Source organism: Pelodiscus sinensis, chromosome 11 (genome assembly GCF_052426305.1).
Source record: "Pelodiscus sinensis isolate ZL-2025 chromosome 11, ASM5242630v1, whole genome shotgun sequence".
NCBI classification, from domain to species: domain Eukaryota; kingdom Metazoa; phylum Chordata; order Testudines; family Trionychidae; genus Pelodiscus; species Pelodiscus sinensis.
In genome coordinates this window covers 33,240,018-33,260,589 of record NC_143062.1, presented here as the reverse complement: position 1 = coordinate 33,260,589, position 20,572 = coordinate 33,240,018, and the positions used below count along the sequence as shown (strand labels likewise).

At 44.5% G+C, this 20,572-nt stretch overlaps 1 protein-coding gene across 3 annotated transcripts; it reads right to left on the bottom strand.

Moving 5' to 3' along the window:
- Positions 1-1,441: 1,441 nt before the first annotated feature.
- Positions 1,442-19,890, bottom strand: OXTR (oxytocin receptor). Of its 3 annotated transcripts, none has more exons than XM_014578451.4 (3): positions 19,349-19,890; positions 17,669-18,985; positions 1,442-5,393 (listed from the first exon to the last, which is right to left on the bottom strand). In XM_014578451.4, the coding sequence occupies exons 2-3, from the start codon at positions 18,588-18,590 to the stop codon at positions 5,146-5,148; spliced, it is 1,170 nt and encodes a 389-aa protein (XP_014433937.1). In that variant the 5' UTR covers positions 18,591-18,985; positions 19,349-19,890; the 3' UTR covers positions 1,442-5,145. The 3 variants fall into 3 exon arrangements, with proteins under 3 accessions (XP_014433937.1, XP_014433936.1, XP_006132871.1); XM_014578450.4 differs by having other exon boundaries at positions 17,669-18,982; XM_006132809.5 differs by having other exon boundaries at positions 17,669-18,869.
- Between the last annotated feature and the right edge of the window lie 682 nt (positions 19,891-20,572).

Below are 20,572 nucleotides of genomic sequence, written 5' to 3'. Positions count from 1 at the left end.
AATCATGGGGCCCCAGTATCATCAATGGCATTGCACGCATGTAAGCAAGAATAGATTTTAGCTCATTGGACCTAATTCACTCATGCAATGTTTAATGTGAGGCACTCTATTGGCTTTTATGCCTTTAGTTCAGACGTATGTGCAAGCAAGAGGAGAATGAAATCCATTGTTTTCAATGGAAGTTGCATATTTCAGGTGAGAGGAGGTTTGGCCTATAAAAATAAGGCCAAGTGCAAGGGTATTTCCTACTCTGTATTCTCAGGTAATTTATCCAGCCCATTTTTAATTAATCATACAATGAGGAACCCATCAATTCCCTAGGTATATTATTCTGGCTGCAGAGCAGGTGAGTAATTTCATTAAAGCATTTAGGCACATGCTTAACTTTAAGCACATACTCAAGTGCCTTGCTAAATCAGTGCTTGAACTCGCTCACTTTTTGAACATTTTTCCTGGTAGGTTTAATGATCCTTTACTCAGTTCAGTGCATTGACTTTCCTTAGGCCCCAGTCTTCAAAATAATTTAGATGCCTAACTTCCATTGAAATTTATGATGCTCCTCCAATTACTATTAAGAGCCAAAATCTCTACTGGTGCTACTCCAATGACTTCAGGGATTTTTGCTCTAATTATTGCAAAATAATGGCACTAAATATGCCAGTGACATTAATGCTTTAAAAGGATTAATAAAGAATAGAGAAGGTAGTGACTGGAAAACGACTAATGCAAAATCTTAGAGAAAGATGAGCCAAACAGCTATAATGCTGCTCTAAAGCAGACAAGGGGGAATATTACAGACAACTCACAGTGGGCTACATTTTTAAAGAAACTTTAGTTGTCTAGTTGTGCAGAGAGAGCAAACAGAACCACTCTTATGTAAGTAGCTACCTGATTTAGGACAAAATCAGGTCGGGAGCAGTCAAAATGCATAAATGTGCAAAAATGAAAGGCCCAAATGATAGCAGAATTTCTTGAGAAATTGCAATGGGATAGGAAATGTCAATTGTTTTGGGGAGTGAGTTAATCCTTAAAGAAACACTGTAAGTTCATTCTTACAGCCCTGAGTCCCTTTGAAATAGCTCCAACAAAGACCATATTGTTATAGGGCAATATTTTTAGTTTTTCACTGTAATAAAGATTATAATAAAATGTGCTGTGAGGGAGTTTGCTCAAAAAGGTACAGACAACTCTTTACAGCTGTACTCTTGGGCTATTAGTATGTACAGTGGGGCCTTCACATTGCTGTATCTGAGCTCATGTGTCTTTTGATATGTATTAATGCAATATCTTTTATTCATTTTTTTCTCTTGAGCAAGGTGTCTTGTTTCATCTTTTCAATGGTCTAAAGTTAGCTCTTTCAGAGCAGGGGGTCTAGATGATGGAGAGGAGTTGTCATGGGCTACCAAACCATTCATCCACAGTGCAGGTTGTGAGCTTTTTGGGTCAGGGATTCTGATATACAGTTATCTAGTGAAATCTTTCCAACATATTTACTGATACCTTGAAATCCAGTCAGTACTGACAGCGCCATCCTTAGGATTTATGGGGCCCTACTAGTACTATTAAACTGTTACCCCTATGCCCAATAGCAGCCTGCGAAGGAAAGGGAAGATGATTTTTAGAGATGTGATTTTATAATCTTCAGCAACACGCTAATGAAATATTTAAATTTTAAACTAAGGTCTTGTAGACTAATACAGTAAATTCAGAAACTGACAGTAGATACCTGGGGTTGGCAAATGCCTGTTAAATGGGTTCGTCACCACTTGAATTGCTCTTTCCCAGGTTCAATATTGTGCTAATAGGTTTGGCAGGCTTTTTCACTTTTAAATTAGTGAGATTATCTCCGGAGGAAGCAGAGCTGCAGAACAGGAATATGAAGAGCTGGAGGGTGGACATTAGGACCCAGTGATGCCCCAAATGTTTGGGTGCCCTATGCAGGTGCGTATTCTGCATATGGGTAAGTACAGTCCTGAGTACTGAATAGTGGCATCATCCCAGAAGCTTCCCTGCTTCCCTCTTGCTCTGTGAAGGAAGTAATTGGTATCAGAATGCTTTCTGGTGCAGTCTACATCCCCACCCCTCAATGCGAGGTCAGCTATGCTGCCTGGCACTTTGTGAAGAGGGAGGGTCAGAACTATGGTCCCACCCACTTCGCATCTCTGCCCACCCATCACTACTCACCAGGTGCAGGAGGAGGAGGAGACAGAGTGGCCCAGTCATAGCTGTTCTTCCCCTGCATTGCTACACACAATAGCAGTAGGCTAGACAGTGCAGCAAAGTGGCTGACTATGGTGCAGAATGGGATCTAGGATCATTACCTGGTCCAAATAATAAAAGTTCAAAAATAGGTAAATTTAGGGCAAAACAACTTTAGTTTTGATTATTGTGATTTATTGTTCATTGGGTTTAAAATATAACCAGCAATTATCTTCCTCCGCTCTCCCCCCGCTCAAAAAAAAATTGCTGAACTTCCTGTTTGAAAACCAAAGAAGAGCATCATTCAGTTCTCTTGATATACAGAACATTGAAGCAGCCTCTGGACAAACTGATTCAACTCCCTGGATGGTGGTAAGAAGAGAGTGCAGGATCAGGTTTTAATAAGAGCATAATCACGGTAAATGAACCAAATCCTAATGGCCTTATTCAGGCAAAACTGATGCCAATGGGAGTTTTGCCCAAACAAGGGTTGAGTCAGAAGGTTAGATGTTGGCCCTCTATTTCCAGCACACTATGAAATATGATTATAGTGAGTTCCAGAAAGATATGGAATGTACAGTGGATGGTAGGAATAACACAAGGAAAACTGCAGTTGACCTGGATTCTATACTGTCTGGTACATTGTAAGGTCACTGACACCTGTGCAAGGTGACACTAAAACTCTTTTGTAGCAAAACACTAGTATTTGATGCTCACTGTCACCCTCAGTCATCATGTCAAAGATCCTTGCATCTTGAGCACCACTTAGACCAATCTCAAGGACCATCCTCAAAGTGTTCTGGCTGGATAATGAATTTATGTCCACCACCAACTATCATGTTAATGCCCAACTTGCCCAGAAGTAAATGTGGGCCAGAAGACAGAGTCATAGGCAATTTGTAGAGACAAGTCCAAGCCGCAAAGTTCAGTTTAAATAGTTCTTGAGATTTGAGGGCATACATGGGATGGGATGAAGGGTTTTGATTGGGCCTATTCTAAGAATAAAGCCCAGGTTCTGAATTTTCCAAACATTTGGGAAAGATTAGCTTTGGATTTGGGGTTTTGTCCTTTCTCTAGTTTGAATCAGAAAAAAATGCTTTTCAAATCCTGCAATTAAATAAATCAGAATCCCATGCCATTCGGAAGAACCCTCTTTGATACAGTAGGAGTTGTGCCTGAGGCAGCAATGCAAGACTCAAACATTGTTCAACTGGAGTTTTGGGCTATTAGTACTAGGGTAGCAGAACTAAACTGAGGCTCAGCTATAGGACTGGAACGCCCCTCTGGAGGCTGGCAGGAAAAGGGACAATTGCATGAAGATTCCAAGCTCAGGAGGCCCCAAAATGTCTATAAATGAGGTGAAAGGTGATGTGGAGGAAGCACATGTGATATACCAGGGACCCAAGTTACTCTCAACAGGTCTGACTCTACTGCAATCAGTGAAGCTGACCGGCATTAAAAACAAGAGTATGCAATGATACATGAAATTCTGTATTTCAGCTCCAAGTTGAACCAATGAGTGGCATGATACTTAAAAGTCAGTCCCATGCTGAAATTAAAAAAAAAAACCTGATTGAAGGCCATAACAAAATCTATAGAACTGTAAATATATCTATCAAATCCTTCAGCTCCCTTTCATGTGAAGTCCTAATTCATGCCTGGTCTCTCACTTGGAATGACTTGTGTGAAAAAGCATGATAAACATGAGCAAAGGGTTGGCCACTCAGTCCCGCATGGCCTCCCACTTTCACAACTGAATTCACTAGGCAAACTCACACTGATTTCACCAGGAATGGGATCATTCCTTAACTGTTTGCACTTTTTTCTCAATGGTACCACAGTTCTCCTAGCTTTTTGCTTACCTAATGCAATGTTGTACAGTCCATAAATGTTTGGTGCATTAATCTAGAAAGAAAAGCATTCCATACAAACAGATATACAGTACTTGCATTTTGTGGATAAAGCATTTTTTCCCTCCATGGTTTCCTTTGTATGCTTTTTCCACTGCTCCCATCTTTTCTTCAAGTTGAATTTATAAAATTGTATTTACTAGAATAAAATCTTTTAACAAATATTCTATGCCATAGGATCATGTGAATTACATGAAAAGAAAATTATATTGGTGCAATATTTCACGGCTGGCAGAAAACAGAACAGTGAAATCTTGGCTCCACTCAAGTTTTGTCTTTGACTGTGAGAGAGCCAGGAGTCTGCCTTAACTAAAGCTTTTGAACACAATCAGAATATGTGTTTTTGCACCAGCACCTGGATCCTGTAAACATTTACGCCCATCCTTAAACTGACCCATGTACATGGTCCCTCTGAAGCCAATGAGACTTACTCACAAACATCAAGATAAGCATGTGCATAAACAGTTTCAGGATCAGGGCTGAAACCCTTACTCAATCAAAGCTCTCTGAATGCCAGTGAAGCATTATTGCTGAATAAGGATATATTGGAAGGCCTTAAACAAACCTGTTGCCAAACAGGAATCAGTAGGACTGCTTCCATGAGTAACACTTACTCACTTGAGTAAGGACAGCCCAGGTAGATTTTACTCCTTAAAGTCAGTGAAGCTGTACCCACTTACATCAGGGCTGACTTTGGCTCATGAGTTTCTGTCATCTTTCTGTCAGCTTTCAGGACACGCCCCTTAGTTATTATTCAATCATTGTGCAAAACCTCCATTGCTTTGAATGAGTAAAGGATTCAGAATCTGGTCCATTGAGTTGAACTCCATAAAGCTAGCCATCCTAAACTGTGCTTTTGACGACAGCCGTTTTTTTCCTTAGTCTTGCCTCAGTTAAATAAAGAATTCAAAACACACACACACACACACACACACCTATTTACATATATACCCCTCCACCCATATATTCAGGATTACAGTTTTTTACAAATACTCAGTGAAGTAGGAATGCAGTCCAAAGAGCGCTGGGACAGTTCTCAGGTGGTGGAAGGTTGAGTGAAGCTTTTCTGACTCGAGCTCTTGCGACTCAGGACGAAGGTAGAGGAGTTGCTTTTCTTACTGATGCTCAAGTCACAGCTTTGCCTGGATTTTAAATAGCGTGTGGAGCAGCAGAGGAACCGGTGCATAAGGTCATGGAAAAGATGACCTGTGAAAAGCATGTAGATCCATGGGTTGCAACAGCTGTTTAAACTTGCTAGGAGCATGGCGATGATAAACGGAGATGCTGCAAGGTAGAAAGCATAATAGGAAAACGACATGAATAAAACATGATCTCTAGGCCTAGGCTAGACAACCTGGCTGCATCCAGTGAGAAGAAATTCTAGCTTTTGGAGATCATGAGCCCAGAATCCACCAACATCTTCCCCAGTTTCCTGGTCTGATGCTCATATCCCCAGCTGATCAACACACAAACTATGGGCCCAACCCTCCCTGATTTAATGCTACCATAACAAACCAATGGAATTTCCCCAAAACCTTTTCATATTTCAATGCAGAACAAACCATGACCCTTAAATAGGTTGAGAATCACTGGTTTAATCATTGTGGTCCTCAGTGTGAGAAGTCTTCCAATTCAAGAGTGCAGTTGCTAGGGGAGGAGAACACTTTGACAATTATTTATTGGAATGGGGATTCATGCATAATCTCGCTCTCTCTCAGCAGTGTTTTGAATATCTAAGGTGGGGCTGGGAACCTAAGGCCCAAGGTTGCCTGGATCCTGCCCTCAAAGCTCAGGGTTCCCCTCTGAGCATTGGGGAGCCCATACTAGCATTCCATCCCCTCTTGCCCCTCTCCCCCCCCCCCACACACACTCTCCGTGGGGCTGAAGCACACAAAATCTACTAGCCAGGTGTGCAAGGGGAATGTGGAGAGCATCAGCGAGGGTTTGTTTGGTTTTTTGTCTTTTTTTGTGTGGGTCAGCCACCCCCAAAGCAAACAGGGTTCCCCAGCCCTGATCTAAGGGATGCAGCCAGGGGGGCTGCATAGGCATACTGCTATATGTTACCTACATTGGCTTTCATCATTTGTTGGCCTTCCATCGTAATAATATGGCCATACCAAGAAAGCCACAGAAACAGAACCTATGCCAATGGAGGCAGTCAGTGGATCTGGCTACAACTAGTCTCATTGCTGATCTTGCACTGCCACTTAATTTGGAGCAGCTGATGGCAATTATGTGAGTAAAAATATAATTTACCATACTTCAGTCTTCCTCAACTGGTCCTACAAAGTATTCTTGGCAAGGAATGCTACTACACTGTCAGGGATCAAGAACATAAGAACGACCGTACTGGGTCAGATCAAAGGTCCATCTAGCCCAGTATCCTGTCTTCTGACAGTGACCAATACCAGGTACCCCCAGAGGGAATGAGCAGACCACATAATCATCAAGTGATCCCACTCTCATCCCCCGTTCCCAGCCATTCCTATCCATCCTGGCTAATAAGAACTCATGGACCTAACCTCCATTAATTTATCTTGCTCTTTTTTGAACCCTGTTAAAATCCTGGCTTTCACAATATCCTCTGGCAAGGAGTTCTACAGGTTGGCTATGTGTTTGTGAAGAAGTGCTTCCTTTTGTTTGTTTAAAACCTGCTACCTATTAAATAATGGACACAGGTACCATGTCGAAGCAGGGCAGGAGGCCAAGGCACCATTGCTTTTTCCCTGCCTTAAGAATGAGTGAGGAGAAGAGGGCAGAGAGGAATTAACGGGAGACTTGGGGGGAAAACAGTTGAAGCAAGGGCGTGGCCTCTGGGAAGAGGCCAGGTGAGGGCAGGACAACAGTTTGGGCACTGCTGTCCCTCCCCCTGTCCCCTTCCCCCCGCCTCCGCCTCCCAGAGACACACTTCTATATATGGAGCTTCCAGAACTCCTGGCCAAGGACATAAACTGAACACCCAGACAAGCAGACTTCAGGAAATTGATCTGGGTAACACTGGACATACCAAGAGGCTACATCCCTGTGGGATTGATAAAGCTGAGAACCTACTGTAGCTTAAAGTCATCTCACTCCATCAGGTGTCATTCAGAGCCTAATAAATCCAGTGGAACTTCTTAGATAAGAACTACAAAGCCAAAGTAGCTGAAGTGCCTGAGGATGAGGGATGATTCTACCATCCCTGTACTTGGGGCTGCATGGTAATTTAGTTTCCTTCTCATTCATGCCTGGCTTTTGTGCTAGATCGACAACAATGGGGGGTGGAGCAGGCTCCACTTTTTACAAAGGAAATACCAAACCAACGAATGGAAATGGAGATTAAAAAAAAATACTAGGTAGATGCAACTAAACTTTATAAGTCACTCTCTGGCAGGTGTTTTTTTCTCTCTCTGTTTAATAACATTCCACTAGCACCATCTTCATTTATGACTGGGTTGAACCTAAGTCCAGTTCATTCAACCTTTCATCAGACCTAAGTATCTGCTTAGTATCCATAGCAACTGCCTGCCAAAGTCATCAAGCAATGGCTAACTGGCATCCAGCCACAGAACACCCCATCGTCTATTTGCATTTCAGCTTTTATGTACTCCCTCCACAGTGGTGTATGGCCATTTTTGGCTGGGTAAAAATGCAACTTAGAGAGCCTGACACCGTAAGGAACCGAGCACTCTCCATTCTCAACGAGAGAGCTGGTCAAAAAAAGTGGGAAACATTATCAAAAAGCTGTGGAAAACTGAGGACATTTTGTTTCATTCCAGAGTTTTCATTGCTGTTTTCCATTGCTCCATGGGAAACATTTTAAATGAAAAAAACACATTGGATTTTTTTTGCTCTTTTACTGCTTTTTTGCAATATTCTATGGGGAAAAAGGTAATAACAAGGAAGGAGGGCTGAAGGGAAAAAATCTTGTTGGTTATTGTAAGGAGAAGGGGGAGAAAAAATGGGAAATTGTCTCACCATTCTGAATGGGGAAAAATTGGTGGGGAAAATGCTCAAAAATTGTTTGAATCCAAAATTGAAAAAGCTTGATGGCCATGACATTTTGCCAAGAAATTTCATCATCATAGCAATCACATTTTTAACAGAAAAAAAAAACTTGTAAAAAAAAAAAAGGTTGACCTGCTGTACATAGTAGGCACTGAGAGTACGCCATACCTCATGAATCTCTTAGTATATTCCTTCATTTATAAGTGGCATAAATATTCTTTGGTGTGTAACTATCAGAAGCACTTAAGTAACATACCATAAGAAGTGAAGTGCTTTGGGATCTTTGATGTGAAAGGTGGTATCTTCAGGTAAATCATCTCTGAGTATCATTATTTAATAGTATGCAGTGTGTAGGGGCTTTAGTATCCCAGTATTAATAAGCACACTACACTGGAGGTAATCTTGTAATTCATTCTCATTTGTTCCAGATTAGGAGTGAAAATATAATGCTGCAAGACAAATGAGTGACATTGCTGACTGGAACATCCCAATGTCCTGACAAATATGATGCTGTTTGCTGAGCTGCAGCTTCATAGCCACTTACTCGTCTTTACACACATGTGAAACTATTTTCTTTGATACAAAGATTAATATGTTGGGTATTCTGCAGATTAGTTTTATTTTCAGTGGGGAAAGAAAGCGACGATGTGTCATTTGAAGCACCCACATGCTGTCTCTGTTCTGATCTGCTGTGGTAAAATGCCAATATACTGTTTCCAGCGTCAACAAAAGGGAACATCTGCTGCCAAAATAGAAAATTTTCATATCATGAAAATGGCTGTAAAATTCCAAAGCCTTATGAATTGTTCATACTATGCAATGATGGAAAAAGTTCTCCACAATGGACTGACTGCAGCTGTATGAGCCGGGACTGTGCTCATCCTTCAAGCTGAAACAGATAAACCTACAAGAGAATCGGGAGGTTTTGTCACCCAATCAATAAAACACAATACTGAGACTCAGGAAACCTGGGTCATATTCCCAGCTTAGCCACTGGACTGTGGAGTGACCTTGGGAGACTCCCGGCACCGCTATGTGCCTCAGTTTCCCCATCTATACAATAAATATTATATTTGCCTTCTTTGTAAACCACTTTGAGATCCACTGCTGAAAAGTGCTATATAAGAACTAAGTATTTGTTCTTCTAATTATTAACTGTAGGGTACAGTCTAGTCAGGGAATGGATGTGATCTCTATGAATCTATTACATCTCTCATTTCTGTTCACTGAGTAGCTCTCTCAAGCTAAGTGGAGCTGGGCCCAGATAATACTTAGATGACCGATCTGCATGTTCTGCAAGAAATGTTCTCTCTCACTCACAGCTGAAACAGTGTACCAGCAGCTGACAATGATGTTGAGCAACAACTGGCAGTATGGGGGCGGGCACTGAACTGCTGCTAAGGATCCTGGTTTTCAGGTGCAACCCCAAATCCCAGTCCATCATGTAAAAAGGCAAGTAGCATGAAAGAGGCATTTTCTTTCAGGCCTGGAGCAAGAAGAACTGTGTTGGACCTAGCTCATGGGTGGGCAATAATTTCTGATGGGGGGGGCACACCTAGATTTTGATAAGTGGTCAAGGGCAGCACTTTTCTATGGACTGGGTGTACGGTCTGGGACAGCAGTTTGGCGTAGAAAGGAACTTGGACTAGGGGACTGGGGTGTAGGAGAGGGTGTGGGGTCTGAGAAGGAGTTTGGGTGAAGAAGGGGTTTTTGATCTAGGATAGGGGATTGGGATGCAGCAGGGGGTACAGGGTCTGAGAGGAAGTATTGGTGCAGGAGAGTATTCTGGCCTGGGGGAGGCATCTGGGAAGGACTGCAGCGTCTAGGAGGGACTTGTGACCTGAGGAAGCGGGCTGCAGCGGGTTTGGGTGGGGATGTGGGGCGGGGAGTTGGAGTGTGGGAGGAGGTGGGGTGCCACGGGCAGGCTCTAGCTGGGAGGTGCTTACCTAGGCAGCTCCCAGCCAGCAGCCCAGTGGGACCCACAGTCCCAGGGCTCAGAGAGGCTGGCTGTTCCCTTTATGTGCTTCTTCCACCATGCGCTGAGGGGAGGCTTCACATGCTGCCCTCACCCCCAGTACAATCTCCTTGCTCCCACTGTCTGGAACTGACCAATGGGAGCTGAGAGATTGTGCTGGGGGCAGGGGCACCATGAGAAGCCTCTTCCCCTTCTGTGCAACATAGAGAGACACATGGAGCAGCCAGCTGCTTTGAACCCCGGGTCCCAGCGTGGGGGGCTGTGGGCTGGCTTCAAAGGCATGGCGTGCCAGATCTGGCTTATGGTCTTTATCTTGCCTGTCCCTGAGAAGACCTAGACCAAATCACTCATATCCACCAGCTCTTTTCCCTGCTGGACCAATTCTCTTTCTCTGAAAAGGGCCCAGCTAATCCCCCAAGATCTAAATTCCCCTGAAATAGTGGCAAGTTTCTGGAGTGTGAAGTTACTCAGATATTGAAGTGCTTGCTAATTTTTCACTGCAGCCCCATTTAAACATAGGTTAAGACATAGCAAACTCAGCACAAGCTTATGAAACATGATTTTAAAATTACATGATGTGGTGTAACCACAAGAAGAGATTAAAATGGATGAATATTTTAAACACACATATAACTGCTTTTGGAAATTCCCTGACAAATATTTCTAGCCAGTTTGATTACCAGGAGGAAGCTACAAGCATGAAGCTGCGGTCTGAGTAGAGAAAGGTGTGATAATACAAAATAATGTAAACTAGACCTTGAGAGGCCATCAAGACCAGCCCCCTGTCCTCATGGCAGGACCAAGCACAGTCTAAATCATGTCTGATAGATGTTTATCTAACCTGCTCTTAAATATCTCCAGTGATGGAGATTCCACAATATCCCTAGGCAATTTATTCCAGTGTTTAACCACCCTGACAGTTAGGAAGTTTTTCCTAATATCCAACCTAACCCTTCCTTGCTGCAATTTGAGCCCATTGCTTAAGAACATCCTTGAAATCCCCAGTTCTTCTCTGCTCATCCCTGTTTGTTGGTAATGCAAAACTTTATTTCACTTCTTTTGTTTTTGAAAGGAAGTCAATAGAGCTCTCATGGGTGGATTGTTTCTCATGTACCTAAATATTTGCTGAATCTGACCCCAAATTAGTAACATATAAAACTAGCAAAGTACCCTTTTATTTCTTTCTTTAGGACCCCGTTTTGTATTTCTTATACACTCCCAGCTTCCACCCAGGACCGGCTTTAGGCTAATTCGGCCGATTCCCCAGAATGGGGCCCCGCGCCTAAGGGAGCCCCGCTCCTGGGTGCGCGACGCACGCACGGTGCCACCCCAGGTACGCGACGCCTCAGGCGTGCAACGGAGGCACAGGGACCCGGGCGCGTGGTGCATGCGCAGTACTATCCGGGACGCATGATGCATGCGCGGGGTCCCGGGCGTATGGCGTACATGCAGTGCTGCCCTAGGTATGCAACACTCCGGGCGCACGGCGCATGCACAGTGCCGTCCTGGGTGCGCGACACATGCACAGTGCCCCAGGCGCATGACACATGTGCCGTGCAGCCCGGGGCCCGGCGCATGCACCATGCCGCCAGGGGCCCTGCACATGCACGGCCCCGCCCCCGGAATCGGGCCCTGTGCTTGCTAAAGCCAGCCCTGCTTCCACCCACATCATAAGGAGATGGGTCTGTTCAAGTGATGCAGACTCAGGACTCTTAAGCCCCATGAGAAATGCAAATAAAACACTGCAAAGCACAGCACAGGTAGTAAAGAATCTATAGCTGCAGAGGAGCCAACCAGATTGCTTTGATATTGGGGTCATTCATTCCTATTTACTCTTTTAAATTAACAGCCAGGTACTGGAAGGAAAAGCATTGTTTGTTTAATTTTAGATCAGTTGAGCTGGCGATAGACAGCCCCTGAAAAGTAAAAATAAATTCTAACCTCTGGCCTTAGATTGTAAACTCCTATTTTCTCTTCTTTTTTTAAACTCTTTTTTCTGGGTTTGTACCCTTGTCTAGCACAATGGAGGCCCTGGTCTATGACTGGGGTGCTGAGGTGCTAACACAACACAAATAATTCATAATAATTGTATTTTGTCTAGGGCAGTGGTTTTCAAACTTTTTGTCTCATGACCCAGTTGAAGAAAATTATTGACCACGACCCAACATAATTTGACTAGCGTGTGGACTCTGGAGTGGGGCTGAAGATGAGAGCTTTGGGGAGAGGGAGGAGACTCCAGCTTTGCCGAGGGGAAAAGGGGGGAATCAGGGCTGTAGCAGGAGGGGTTTACCTTGAGTGGCTCCCAATCAACAATGCAGCAGGGGTGCTAAAGCAAGTTTCCTGCCACTCCTGGCACTGCAGACCATGCAGCACTCCAGAAGCAGCCAGCAGCAGGTTCCCAGCCAATGGGAGTGCGGAGCTAGTACTCAGGGCGGGGCAGTATGAGAGCCCTCTCCCCCTAGGAGCCAGTCTTGTTACCTGCAGCTAATAAGCTACAGCGCAGTCTGCAGTGCCAGGACAGGCAGGCAGCTGCCTTTGCACCCCCACTGGTCCCCTGATGCTCCTGCAGCAATGAGACCCAGTGCCTGACGTTCCACGACCCAGTACTGGCTGGTGACCCATAGTTTGAAAACCGCTGTTCTAGGGTTAGATTGGAGAACTGCTCCATGATAAAAGGAAAATCTGACTTCAGAGGAAAAGTTCTTCAACTTCCCTCTGGAATACAAGGCAGAGATTTTGACCCAGTGCCTTATACCTGGATCTTTTTTCAAGAACATGCAGTTCACAGCTGCTCTACCCTTCCTACCGCACAAAACCATTCGTTCACATAGTGCAGGTGGCACTGTAACTTCAGATGCAGCAACTTGCTCATCTCAGTAGGTTTTCAGCCTCATGCAAAATGATACCGAAATATTTTGTTTCCGCGGAAAAATTAAAGGCACGCTCCCCTTCCATAGATGGGGAAACACTAGAAGGTGGCCGTGACTGGGGCTACATCTAGACTGCTGCTTTTTTTTTTTTTTTTGGAAAAAAGTACGCAAATTGCACTCCGCATTCTGTATACTTTTTTCCAATTGTTCTTTCAGAAGAGGCTTTTCCAAAATTTGGCCTGTCTAGACAGGGCCAAATTTCAGAAAAACCTCCTCTTTCAGAAGAGCCCTTCTTCCTCATAAAGGCTGTCTCTCGACTACATCTCTCTTTCGACAGAGGGATGTAAATTAGACACTTCGAAATTGCAAATGAAGCGGGGATTTAAATATCCCGTGCTTCATTTGCATAATTGCATCATGGAGCTCTTTCGAAAAAGTGCCATTTCAGAAGTAAAACTCTGGTCTAGAGGTACACAGGCTCTTTCAAAAAAGCCTGCCATTTTTGAAAGAACCGCGTCTAGACTGCGGTTATACGTTCAAAATGGCGCTTTTTCGAAAGAGCGCCATGATGCGATTATGCAAATGAAGCACAGGATATTTAAATCCCCGCTTCATTTGCAATTTCGAAGTGTCTAATTTACATCCCTCTGTCGAAAGAGAGATGTAGTCTAGAGACAGCCAAAATGAGGAATACAGGGCTTCCGAAAGAACGTCTGCTCTTCTGTAAAAAATGTCGGAAGAGCAGACGCGTTCCCTGCAGAGCCCAGAAAAACTCCATAGTCTAGACACAGCCTAGCTTACATCAGTATAGAATAACATTGCATATTCCCTCCCAGGCTGCATACACTTCAAGCACATTCAGAGAAGCAGCTGAGCATTTTTTACTCTTCCAAGGCCAATTATCTGTCCCAGGCTGACTTTTCAAACACAATGCAGACGTGGAGTCAATTTGCAGGAGGACAAGTTAGGATTAATTTGGGAAACATTTGACATTCATTTGTATGTGGCCCTTTACAGATCCCATGATGACAAGTTTCCACACGGCAGCTGATAAACATTTTGTTCATTAAGAAACAGTGCATCACGCTGTCTTTTCAAACATGTATCCTTCCCCCAAACATCTGGCCCACTGATCATTATGTTTTCAAGCAAAGGGCTTTGTTTGCTAATCGTTGACTTCTGCAGTTTGCATTCATTGTGTAAACTTGGCTAGCTATTTGTGACATGTTCCCTTTCATTTAATACTATGCCCAAGAAAACCTGAGACATTGTGCAATGGCACACAGCACGGTTACATTTCAATTGATTGTTACACCTCTTTGTACATGTCTCTTGAATCTTTCCTTCCAACAAGATACACTCCTTTGCACAAAGAAATCCAGAAAACAGTACACACCGACACAAAACGGTAGCAGACAAAACAGAGACCTTAGAGCCTAATTCACTCTCAAATGGCTATCAGCTAGAATCTAGGTAATTATCAAGCTCTTTGGAGATGCCACTAGCAGGTGTTATGCAAGGGAGCAGGTAGGTATTTAAAACCAATGGGAGATGAGTTTGTATTTGCTGGATCTGTTCCATCTCACCACCATCCCCTTATGAAAGCCTTACCTTTATCTTCCGCTCCTACAGTGCCCTCCACTCCCCCAGTCCTCTTTGACATTCCAAAATGATCTATTAGATTTAGATGAAGCAGCAGCAGGGGAAAGGGACATAAATCAGGAGCTCAGACTGTGGCTAGGGAGTACCCCAAAGGTTTCCTAGACCAAAACAACATCAGAACCATAGCAAAGCAGCTTGGGAGCATGAGGCACTCCAGGAAAACTGCTTCAACTTCTGGGGTCTTATGTTGTTTAAAGGAGAAAGCAGGGTGAAAGCAAGGGGCTTGCTTAGTGATTGAAAGGTAATAGCCACTAGGTTCAAAGCATTGCAGTAGATTAGACTGCTAAGTAACAAATCAGTTATGCATGATGGGTGCTGTGTCCCCCTTACATTACTGTCCCACGTCAAGGCTTACAGCCAGCTACTGCTGGTAGCTGAGAGATTTATTCCTTTAGCTCAAGTAGTAGTAACGTGTGCTTTGAAGATGGAAATCAAAAGTTCAATTCCTACTACTGACCCTGCTGAAAGTCACTATTACTCGCTGTTCCTAATATAATTCACAAGGTAGGAATTCCTGGGGGAACTGTGTATTTTCACTATGCATAATCGCAGAATTCCCCCAGAACTATCAAGAGTTTTTTCCCTCCTGTGCCATTAGCTCCTATTATATATTGGATGCACTTGCTAAAACAACATCCTTTGCTGCAGATAAAACACCCAGCTCCCAAGTCCAACACATGAATAAAGTCTGAGCATGTTAATAACTTGCCCTAGTTAAACTCGGCTTCTTCTTAGGTAAAGCACTACGCTGCAGATCGTTCACTAGAGTGAGTGCAAACGAGTGGCACAAAAATGCAGGATCAGGCCATGGGCAAGCTGTCCCCAGTTCTGAATTTGAGTCCCAATCAACAATTCTATCCTGTTCCAAAACGGAGCCTAACAGAGAGACAGAGTTTTGTTTACTAGGGCATCATGAGCAAGGCCTTCCTAGCAGATGTTTGAAATAAAATGAGGACTCTTTTTAGCTCATGAGACATCTACAAAGCAGATGCAATTACCCGTGTAAAGCAGGTGTGTGAACCACCAAGACAAATGCTGTGAGCAGCTGTCTAGGACAAAGTTCCCAAGGGCTAATCCCTCCACAGGCAACAAAGAACGTAGAGAGAAGACTATAGAACTGCTGATACATACTGAGAAGCACAGCCTCTGTTTCAGTTGTTCTGGTGACATGTAAAACTCTCCAATGGGGGAGTATCAATTTTCACACATAGTAATTGAAATGAGCTTTGCCAAAGGAGGGGGAGCAGCACCTTGTGTGAAGGCAGGAGCTGTGTTGCCCTATGGACAACTATGGAGTTAGTTGCTGAGAAACTGTTTGTCTCTAGTAGCATTAGAGTGCCCACTTAGCAGTTATTTTTCCTTTATGTTTATTTTACACCCCCAAAACCAAGCAAAGGTGCTAGCCCTCAGTGAGGAGACTGGCCATGCCAAGTTTCTATTGATCTGTTTAAAAACAGCCTTTCCTAAAATCAATTTCCTTCATTCTCCCCTACCTCAGAAAGGAACTGGAAGAATTTTCCTTAAACTTTCCAAATCCAATTCAGAGCACAGAGTGAGTATAGAAAGTACCAGCCTAGAGGGGAATGTGCTTCTGAAAGTACCGAGAAAATAGTGGGTTGTAAGAGATTTTACTGCTTGATATCAGTCTTAACTACCGTCCTGTATGGAGAATGGCACTTCATCCTTTGACAAATGTTTTCTGTCCAACTAACTAATAAATCACTGGAACATTAAGGGAAACATGCTACCTACAGCCACATCAAAAAGCAATCCACTGAGTGTAAAGAATGAAGAGAAGAGAGAAAAGGAGTAGAGGGAAGAAAAGGAAGAAGGAAAGCAAAAAGGAACAGGGTAAAAATGAGAGGCGTGGAGAGACAAGACAGGGGCATTGAAAGGGAAGAGAAGACACTGTGGAGTATGACAAAGAGATACCAAACCCATTGGTTTCAGGGTTTCTCACCCCCAGTTCTCATATCACTGAGAGCTGATGCTCTATGCTGTGGATACATTAATCATTATTCATGGCCGCTAGTAGATATTTTTAAAAACCCAGCACTCAGAAATGTATGCCTGCAAAGCATCCCCGAAATTAATGAGGGAGACAGCTCCATGCATTTTTATTAATGAAGTTTGACTCCTGTAAGTGACCTTGAATTTACACTACAATGAAGGTGCCCAGCACAAGTGACCAAGATAAATATTTTGCTTTGCAGCAAATTCTGAGGTTTGCACATTTGTTCCACATTGGAATGACAAGCAAACCTCTGAAGAAAAAAAAGATTTGTGCTGGAACATCCAGCTTCACACTGAAACTGGAGCTTCCCTGCTTAGGATAAGGGGTGAGGGGCTCAGACACTATCCTAAGGTACAGGAAAAAATCCTTCATCTGCAGAGTTTTTCAGATCATTACCACTCTGGTGGTGCTTGGACTTGAACCTTATTCTCTCTGGTCCATGCTCTAATTGCCAGACCATAAAGCGTGAAAGAGTCTGTCTCAGTCTCCTTTCTTAAAACATCAGCCAAACCGAAACACCTCCTCAAAAGGCGCCAGCTTTGGCAAAACAAGATTTCTCCACCAGGCTTCCCCTGTGCTCACCTGAGGGCTCCTAGTTCCCCAGCCTGTCTCCCTGACACATCCCGCCCTGCAGATGCCATTTCAGCAGACACACACAAGCTGTTATAGTTGTGCTGACAGATGAAAGAGGGGTGTGCACATTATGTAAAAACAAGAATTGCCTTGACAAATAGGGTGGGAAACTGTTTCCAAGTTTCAGTCCAGGACCCTGAGGGGCTAATCCTGGTTACTTATCCCCCAGAAAACCAGGAGTGACTCCAATGAAGTGTCAAAACTGCGTGCCTTGGAACGGAGGCAAATCATGAGTCTCTCTCCCTTCAGCACCCTAACGGGCCTTGATGGCAACTGAAATCTCTATGCAATCCCCATCGCTTCTGAAACTTGTTTTGCAGCCAGCGGGTGTATTAACTATTAGTCATTATTTTGATCACAGACACTGAGTATTGCATACAAATATAAGGTCTATATATGAAAGGAAGGAGAATGTTACCTTCTTTGGGAGCATTCTTGTCCCACACAGACCACATCTGCACGAAGAAAAATGGAGTCCAGCACACTATGAAAGCTAAGACTATGATGAAGGTCATTTTCACTGTCCGGATCTTGGCTTTAGAAATTAGCTTGATGCTGCTGACCCTGGAAAGGGCAGCCCCGCTGCAGGGCAGGCTCGTGTTGCTCTCATGGGCTGTTTTGAGCCTCACGTTCTGCCAGATTTTGAAGCTGATCAAGCCATAACAGATGCTGAGCATCAGCACGGGGATGATGTAAACAGTCAGGGTGATCCAGGTGATATAAGCTTTGGCTCCCCACGGCTGGATGAAATCGGCCCAGCAGTCATACACCCCGTTGCCCACGTCCCGCAGGGAAAAGATGTGGATCTGTGGGATGCTGACCAGCAGGCACAGCAGCCAGGTGAGGAGGACAGACACCCGGTCAGACCTCCTGTGCAATGACCTCAGGGGCTGACAGATGGCCAGGCACCGGTCCAGGGACATCAGCAGGAGCATGTATGTAGAAGCAAACATCCCCACCACCTGCAGGTACTTGACCAACCGGCAGAGGAAGTCCGGCCCATAGAACCTGAAGGTGATGTCCCAGATGAGTTGGGGCAGCACCTGGAAAATGGCCACCACCAAGTCAGCGATGCTCAGGTGCTTCATGAAATAGTACATGCGGGAGTGCTTGTGCCGCGTGGTGTGGATGGCCAGCAGCACGCACAGGTTGCCCGTCAGAGCAAGGAAGAGGATGAAGCAGAGCACCGTTACCTCTACCTTGGCCATGTCCTCGTTCCGCTTCAGGGGGTCAGTGGTGCTATTGACCCCGTACGTCCGATTCTCCAGGCTCAGGCTGGAGTTGATCAGTGAGCCATTGACAGTCCACAGGTTGTTCCCCTCCGGGGACAACTTCTCCATAGCCAGCCCTTTCCCATGCAGCACTTCACTCCAGCAAGGGCAGCACTTGGCTCCAGCAAGGGTTTTGGGAGGGGGTGGGGTCTCCTGGGCTGTGGCTCCCCTTTACAGTCCCCCCTCACAGGAGACCATGGTTTTCAGTGCTTCTCCCCTGCCTATGGAACTCTTCTCCGTCCTAATTCTTTTCACTTCTCTTCACAGGTGTTGGTTCCTTTCACTCCCTGTTGGGTTCACTCGCTTTCAGCAGTGGTGACCGCTGGCCTGAGGGCTTGTCCTCTCTTCCTGGAGAATGAGCCAAGGAGAGCCAATGTCAGTCCTCCTGAAGCAGAGATGGTCCTAGCCTCCAAATCCACCCTGGCCCCTCCAACAGCACTTGGCATATCCTCCTTAAGCTCCTGCTTCCAAATAGAAACACAGCAAGGGAGGGAGCATTACAGCAAACCAATATCACTGCCCCATCTCACACCTCATCCCCTTCAGATTCACTGCAAGGCCTTCCCAGAACTTTGTCCCCTTCTCCCCCCGCTACACACACACTGATCCCTATATTCTAAGAACCTGTTAATCATCCTCCCCCCTTCACTTTATAACAATCACCAGTCACGAGGGTAGGACATCGCATCATCGGATTTCCCTCTCCCACTTGCAGTGAGGTTTTTTTTCCCATCTGCATGTGAAATAGCCACCAGCAGCTCTGGAGATATGGATGGATCAAAAATCCTGCTACCGTAACAGAGTACAATGAAAAGGTGCTTACTTACCTTCCACAGCTCCCTCCATCTGTAACTCCCAGCTTCCTCCTTGAAGTTGCTTTTTTCTGCTTCAAACACCCAACCAAGGAGTTGCTTTCCCAGAAGAGTTCATGTGAGACCCCCCCTCCCACGGTGAGTGTGTCCAGCTGCTCCACAACTTTGCTCTCAAATGAATCCAGGAGGAGAGAAAGCAGGGACGCGGGGGAGGAGGAAAGGAGGCTGGAGTAAGCCCTTCAGGAGTCACTCATCATGGATAAAATATGCTGCTACTGTGGAGGTATCATATACTGTACAATTTTTGCATTCATAGTTCTATCCCCTAGGTGGCGAGAGAGGCCACTACTTCACCAGCTCCTCTAAATTACAGCTTAAAGAACTGGGAACTGATGTCAGTGACACTGGTGTAAACCGGGAGTGGGTGTCAGTCTGTATTTACAATGGGGGTAACAAAGGCATTAAAGTAAACATTAACATTTCCCTCTTTTGTTCTAGTTGCACTGCCTTGAGCTACATATTAATCTGTTATTAAAATAAGTGTATTTCCTCCGCTCCCCGGTTCCCCCGGGGCATATTGCATTGCTTAGTACAAGACAGAGCACATCAGAATGCATCATACTTGAGCATGCAGTCTTGCACAGACATGGGTAAAACAGTTTTAAGTAAATGATCAACTAAACTAATGCATTCCATTGGCAGTGACATATTCCCTGGTCTGCAGAGCTCTGGACTAAGTGATTCTCACAGCAACCCTCCCTGTGACATAGGTAAATCAGGTTCTCCTCCTTTTACATATGTATACACATATAAATAGCATCCAGGGAATGGAGTTCCATCCCACACCACCACCACCACCAAATAACACTACAGATTACACACATAGTCAGTTGCAGTGCGTGACTATTTATTTATGTGCTTTAAACCATTTGTTTCAAATGAAACCTTGAATGGGGTTGTTGCTTTTCTCTCCTTTCTGTCTCTGGCTATCTTTGGTAACTAGGCATCAGAATTGCTCCCAGGCCCTGGATGGCTGGGAACAGTGAAAGGCATATGGGGAAACTGGAATTGAAGATGACATATTGGGGATTTGTTTTTGTTTTTGTTTTTTGAAGTAAAAAATTGGGGAGGGGGCTGAAACCTTCAGAAATGACCCATCTGTTACAACAAGCTGCAGGAGCTGCAGATTAATTATTCTCTTCTGTGTTGATAATCAGACAATATAAACACATGTCAAAC

Coding starts and splice junctions, on each gene's coding strand:
- OXTR (XM_014578451.4), bottom strand. CDS start 18,590: ATGGAGAAGTTGTCCCCGGAGGGGAACAACCTGTGGACTGTCAATGGC. Junction 5,394..17,668: donor CAAGAATGCTCCCAAAGAAG/GTAACATTCTCC, acceptor TCTACCTTGCAG/CATCTCCGTTTATCATCGCC.